General features: G+C 29.5%; 1 protein-coding gene across 1 annotated transcript; it reads right to left on the bottom strand.

Moving 5' to 3' along the window:
- Nucleotides 1-1,084: 1,084 nt before the first annotated feature.
- LOC145261135 (uncharacterized) lies at nucleotides 1,085-4,611 on the bottom strand. Its single transcript, XM_080119409.1, has 3 exons — nucleotides 3,667-4,611; nucleotides 1,999-3,485; nucleotides 1,085-1,854 (listed from the first exon to the last, which is right to left on the bottom strand). Exons 1-3 carry the CDS (start codon nucleotides 4,138-4,140, stop codon nucleotides 1,491-1,493), a joined length of 2,325 nt encoding a protein of 774 aa, XP_079975535.1. The 5' UTR covers nucleotides 4,141-4,611; the 3' UTR covers nucleotides 1,085-1,490.
- Nucleotides 4,612-7,288: the final 2,677 nt, after the last annotated feature.

Raw genomic sequence — 7,288 nt, 5'->3', positions numbered from 1 at the left:
AGAAATCACAATTAGTTCAGAGCTGTAATTTGCCACATAACCCGTATTGAATTAAGTAATTGCACATGCAAAATTTCAACTAGATCAGACACCTGCAAGTAGGTAAGGGGCATAACTTATTGCAAGCCCCTCGTATTTATGTATACACACACACATGTATATATATATATATATATATATATATATATATATATATATATATATATATATATATATATATATATATATACCAATTTTTGCGGGGTACAAAATTTTATTATGGCTATATAAAACTAAGTTTTAGCTTGTGCGAAAATATTCTTTATGTTTGATTGTGAAATTAAAAAATATTAAATATGTAATTTACCAATCTAAAATAAAAAAATGTATTCGAACAGGTTAAAACTTAGTATATATATATATATATATATATATATATATATATATATATATATGTATGTATATAGACATATGTATATATATGTATTCGAACAGGTTACAACTTAGTATATATATGTATATAGACATATGTATATATATAGATGTGTATATATATATGTATATACACGTATGCATATATATGTATGTATATATATATATATGTGTGTGTATTTATATGTATGTATATAAATATATGTGTATACATGAATGCGGGAGATCAGTACTCGCATTAAGCTGGTCTGCAGTTCAACTTGTTGCTGGCTATATTGATCTTGCTTGTTGCTAGATCTCAACATTTTGGAACGAGGGAGAGACTTGACTGGCGTACAAATCGAAGACTGTAACATCATCTGTGTATAGATACTCTCTTAGGCATTTGTCTATTAAAATGGTCCTTTGTCGATAGAAGTCATTTTTGGTCTCATGGACTTTAAGTGTCTGAGGGAGTGGCACTCGTCTTAGAAGACGTTGTAATCATCATCATCATCATCATCATCATCATCATCATCATCATCATCATATATGAATGTATGTATTGTTCACACGCAGGCACGCACATACACACACACACATATATATATATATATATATATATATATATATATATATATAAATTAGGGTAGGTCGATTTTTCAATTTTTTTAAAATTTTAAAAAGAGGTATACACCGAAAGTTGTATATTACTATATTAAGTACTCATACAAAAAATTAGATCAAATGCTTCAGCGGTTTTTTGAGCATTTGGCATCAAAGATCCTAAACAACGAAATACAGAAAATTCTTGTTTTCTGCATAATTTCGCTTGAATTATTGTGTGAAAAAACAAATAATTTTACTATTTACATCACAAAATGTCCTTTTATTATATAAAAATGATATGAATAAAAACAAAATGATAATCTTGAAATTGAAAATCTACCCCCCCGCCATTTTCAGTATTTGTTTTAACTGCCATTTAACATAATGAATTAACCTGTAATATTTGAATAGGTTAAAAATTAATTTACTTTTACAAGTGAAAATATAACATACAAACAAATAAGGATAAACAAACACTATTTTGATAAAGCTTAGTAAATAGAGTCAAACTGCTCTATATATGAGCCTTTCGACAAAAATGACGGTCTCAACTTTTGACTCAATAATTTTCCTATTATTTGTTTATGCCTTGCCTCATAACCATAAACACTCAGTGAAGCTTCTGTTGTTAATTTGACTGCCCGTTCCACACCCTGAGAATGTGAAGGCAAATCTGGCAAATCCACTTTAGTTCCATTTATTAAACAATCACGAAGTTCGGAATCAGAAAATTCCTCCGTCATTGCTGGTTCATAAATTCCACATGAAGTTAAATTTATTAACCCTGTCCAATGAGTAGCATCAAAATTTATAATCGGGATTCTTTTCAATCGTTTCCCGGTTGGTTCTGCATTCCTGAAAGAATATAAAAATTAAATAATTGAATTATTAAAAAATTCTAATCTTCACTGCTTTAATAATTATGATGAAAATAGATAAAATGATTCTATAGATTAAAATAAATAATTAAATCAGTGATATAACTAAATATTTACTTACCTAATGGCCAGAATTCTTTTTAAAGCTTCTTCTCTTACTTCAACTTCCTCAGATTTGAGCATGGAATATAAAAAGTTTTCGGGCAGTAAACAAAATGCATTCCATTGAATGTTTCTTAATGTGATCTTTTGGATTTCACCAGGCTGCTTTTTAATCCTCTGGATCATATTAAAAATGTTCACTTGCTGGTTGTGTAATTTATTATATCTTTTAATTTCAAACCAGCAAGTCGCATACACATTTACAACAAAATTTACAAGACTCTGCAGTTTTGTTGTGAGTCTTTGTGGGTATGTGCCACGAGTCCATAAACACATGAGCCTGATGGCCAAAGTTAACCACCTTGCTTGGTTTAAAGGGCCAATTTTCCAGGAAGCATATCTAGGGTCAACTTGGCCTCTAGAAATGCCTACTGTGTATTCAAACAAAAGTCTTTGATCACAGCTGAGATCATTTATTTGATCAATTTTTACAATTGAATCCAGAGGACTGCTAATGGAGGAAAATGCTATTTGGGGTAAATCATGATAATCATTTGAGCATAATTTCCCCAGGGGGCCACTGAAGGTTGTAGGGCCTTTTGCACAGCCATCTAGGTTTTTAAAAAGGGCTCTGAAGGGCAGTTCATTTTGATGCAAAGAGCAACCAATTGTATGTAGATTTTTTTTTAATTTCTTTTCTAAAATTGATACCAGTCCACCTTCACAACCTGTGTTGGCATTAGTATTATCAACAAGGATGGCCTTTATTGAGCTCTCACTATTGAATTCCTTTAGAACATCCAGCACTTTATCTGCATGAACAGCACCTGTTGCACCAGTTTTAGGTAAAATTCTATGAGTCAGGTAATGACTTTCAGATGGTGTCTCCTTTGTAAAAGTCAAATGCCGTTCGGGGCTCTTAGTTTTTTTCACAGACTTTAGTCCATTTTCATCGACAACTTCTTTATATTTTAACGTGTCCTTATCAAGTCTCCCGTCAACTCCAATACAGATGAGGTTCCCCACACTTTCTTCATGCTTTTGTTGAGCTGTTTCTTTCACTTTGGCTTTTGCTCTGTCAATTTTGCATTTATCAATAATAATATTTTTTATATTAATATTATGTATCAGAAGACCCATAGCCTTCAAATCCAAAAGCAAAGCATTAGCCAGGCTGGCTCCAACATTAGAAGATATGTCCCCTCTGACTAATTCAAGGGCATATCGGGGAAATTTAGTAAGGCTATAAGGCCCTTTTTCATCCGTTTGTGGCTGGAAATATTCTTCTAGTTCTTCACTTGGGAAAGATGGGGAGGAAGGAACAGAAACAGTATCCTGGAGATTTGATGTTGAAGCTGTTGGTGTTGGTAATTTTTTTCTTAATCTTTTTTGTTCCTTTTTACTTTTCTTAATAGCACATTTATCGATGGGACCAAGTTGAAAAGTACCCTTAGGCCCTATTTTGCACCTCTGATCCTTTAAATATTCCCGATCCTCAACTGGAACCTGTAAAATTAGAATATATTTATATTATATTTTAATATAACTAAACAGATTAACATGAAAATATGCATGACAATTAAAGAGGAAAAATTTGTTTAAATATTTAAATAATATTTGGAAAAAAATTTCGATATAAGGTTGACTCAGAAAGACATTTCAAAACAAAAATAGAAAATAACTTTACCTTTTTTTGAAAAGGGCAAGTGCAAATAATGTGCTTACTGCAGCAATTTTCTTTGTTGCATTTTACTCGATAATCTTCACAAGGTAGAACAGGTAATTCGCAACAACAGGATGAAATGTCAAATAATACATCCAGTTTTTCCGTCAAATTTTTCACTTTCGAAGCAGGGAGAGATCTTCGATTTATTTGTTTGGCTTTCTCGAAACATAAGATATTCACCTTCTTTAAAACAGTCAGTTCTGTTAACAGAGGTAAACGTGGATTAACTGCCTTCCATATATCCATTACATCCTTTGTTATTAATTTATTAATAGCAAAATTTGAAAGGTGAGGATAAGTATTCATTAAATAGTAACAATACTGAATAACTTGTCGGTAAATTGGAGGCTCCGTTTTATTTAATGGTGCAGGTGGACCTCCAAATTTCATAACATTTTTACTGCGAGTTGCTGAAATTGCAGATTTCCTGGGCATTTTAAATAAGGCACCTAAAAATAAATGTATTCGAAAAAATTAAAATGCAAAAATATATTAAATAAATTAATAAATTTGAAAGAAATACATTAATCTTAAAAAGTAATGTTTTGTTTACACTTACCTTAAAAGTAGAATTCTTTTGGAGTTCAGCACGTAAAAAAGCTTTTTAATGATTATACACTGACTTTAAAAATATAAACAAATCAGAATATTTAAAAATGTTATATTCTTTAATAGGTAAAGAATGTTATATTCTTTAATAGGTAAAGAATGTTTTTTTGTTTAATTGGAAAAAACAGAGATAATCGTTATAATAAAATGCGTAAAAAAACACTAACTTTAAACATATAAACAAATCCAAATATTGAAAAATGTTATATTCTTTAATAGTTAAAGAATGTTATATTCTTTAATAGGTAAAGAATGTTTTTTTGTTTAATTGGAAAAAAAACAGAGATAATCGTTATAATAAAACGCCTAAAAAAAAAAAAAAAAAAAAAAAAAAAACACGAGACGAAGAACAATTGCCGGGGGAAGTAAACAAGCTTTTTAATGATTAAGCACTAACTTTAAACATATAAACAAATCAAAATATTGAAAAAATGTTATATTCTTTAATAGTTAAAGAATGTTTTTTGTTTAATTGGAAAAAAAACAAGAGATATTCGTTATAATTAAATGCGTAAACAAAGCCACGAGGTGAATAACAATTGCCAAGGGGAAGTAACTTCGACCGGTGAATAGTGTAATATTAACCGTATTAATGAAACGTTATATGTAAATAGATATTTGTATATTAAATTATTATAGTATTTTTATTTCTTTGTAATTTTAATATTTTCATTTAATTTATGAAAAAATTGATATAGTAAACGTAAATATATTTATTATTAAGTGTCTTGTATGATTTCATTTTTTGTTAAAACACGGATTTTATTTAAGCCGCACATATTTCCCTTAACACCGATATTGTGATAAGTATCGCGATTTATTCAGTATTTAAAGTGGAATGCTCAAATAAATATTAAATTTTGAAGAAAAATATTTCTTGTGGTGATTATTGACATTATTTTACAACTTTCTATATGTAGCATTATTGAAACTTCCAAAATCGACCTACCCTAATATATATATATATACATCCAGACTTCATACAGCAGGAAAATTTTATACCAAAGTTTTTGTTGCATTTTAGTAAGCAACATTGATTAAATTATTCTGTTTCGTAAAGTAATTCAACAAAGCGCCGTCATCGGCAGCGATATCAGGTACAAAATCAATTTACAAAATTGCTGAAATTTAAATGTAAATTTATTTAACCCAATTTCATTGTCATCTAAGTTTAATTATATCTGATACAATGAACAGAACATTACTAAATTTTACACACGCACGCACACACACACACACACACACACACACACACATATATATATATATATATATATATATATATATATATATATTAGTGATTGTAGATTTATCTGAATCTGAATGGGAAATTGGACAAATCGAAACTTTGGGGCTATCGGAATCGGTAATGGAATCGGAAAAATTATTGTCTAATTTCCGATTTCAAACCGATTATTTTAAATTGTAAAATAATAAATGAAACAATAACTATTTTTATTAGAAGTTATTATTTTGCAACATAAGACTGAGGAGTGCCACAAAATGCATTATATATCTTATTTACTGATTTAATATTAACTCGCAGAGTTTAATCTATTTCATTTATCGGTCATTTATTGAGAGATACCTTACCTCATCTATTCACTTAAATATCTATGTTCCCTCATCTGAGGGATTTCATATGATTATTAAAAACTTTAAAATGCTATAGGCGGATGGCGTAAATTTCGTTGGCGTCAGCTTTACATTAGGGTGTCTTTATCGGCTTCTTCTGAATACACCTTTTGGGACACAAGGAAATCCGTTGTGTCTGTGGCAGTTGTTATTCCAAGCATATGTTAAAACCCATTACAATATATAGCCTCTCCAAACCTAATTTAATTTGTTTTGATTAGTTTTTATTGTAAGCAAAGTCAATATACTAGAGTTCACTTGCCTATTCAATATCACAGATTTTAAATAGCCGTTCGCACTTATTTGATGAATGGTCATACAGTTTCTATATGAGCCTTCACACTTTAACATAAATGATTTAACATGCTTGGATTTTTTTGTCTGGCGCGTGTTTTGTTTTATCATCTCATTCTTTTAAATATTTCAGGTTTCCTCATGTGTTGTCTTGTTTTGGCATAAGTGAAAATATAGATAAAAATCATGAATTTAGGAAATCTCCTACCGGGAAAACTCGTCCCTTTTTGCTAGGTAAGAAAACTGAATATCGATTGAATACTCATTTTATGACCGGTTTTGAAGGAGATATCGTTTTTAAGAGACTATACCCCTCCATAATATTTAAAAATATATATTTATAAGTGTCCGTTTTCTACTCAACTGGCCAAGTTGCTTGTGGTTTCACTTATATTAAAGCATTTATTCCGTTTAAAAAAAAAGACTACAGACCGCATAATATTTTTTTAATATTCATACTTATTTGCTGTTGTTTTTAAAGGGCAAGATCGATTTTACTAGCTAGATGTTGTTCGTAGTTTTTTTTTTTTTTTAAAGTCTTATTCAGTGGAAAAAAAAGATTATGTATCGGAGTTTTGATAAAATCTTTATTGGTTACTTTTTCTCTGAATGATTGATTTAACAATTTTGAAGTAAAAATAAAATAAACATAAAAATGAGTTAACGAGAGATTTTTAACACACAAAATACCGCCAAAATATTTCGAGTTTTCCGGATACGAGTTTTCGGGGACACTTTTCCCTGAATTCGACACGATTACATCCGAGTGAATGTTGTTTATATTGTTATGGATTCTCATTTATTAGAATAAGTAATATTCCCAAGAATTCTTCATAAGTTTTGGTTTCGATTATAGATATATACTATAGTCATTTATTTTCTTATAAAAAAAATCCCAAAAAATTCTTCACAAGTTTGGAGATTGTTTTAAATTATTGCTGATGGCAAATAAGTCATCTTTTTTTATAAATGATTTTACCAAGAATTCTTCATAAGTTTTTGTTCCGATTTCGATTATAGCTGGTGGATCTCCAGATCCATTTTT

Source organism: Euprymna scolopes, chromosome 37 (genome assembly GCF_053919585.1).
Source record: "Euprymna scolopes isolate OS-2025 chromosome 37, ASM5391958v1, whole genome shotgun sequence".
Classification (NCBI taxonomy): Eukaryota; Metazoa; Mollusca; class Cephalopoda; order Sepiida; family Sepiolidae; genus Euprymna; species Euprymna scolopes.
The sequence above is the reverse complement of the archived record's forward strand: the minus strand, read 5'-3'. Positions and strand labels throughout refer to the sequence as shown.

Coding starts and splice junctions, on each gene's coding strand:
- LOC145261135 (XM_080119409.1), bottom strand. CDS start 4,140: ATGCCCAGGAAATCTGCAATTTCAGCAACTCGCAGTAAAAATGTTATG. Junction 3,486..3,666: donor CTTGCCCTTTTCAAAAAAAG/GTAAAGTTATTT, acceptor CTAATTTTACAG/GTTCCAGTTGAGGATCGGGA. Junction 1,855..1,998: donor AAAAGAATTCTGGCCATTAG/GTAAGTAAATAT, acceptor ATATTCTTTCAG/GAATGCAGAACCAACCGGGA.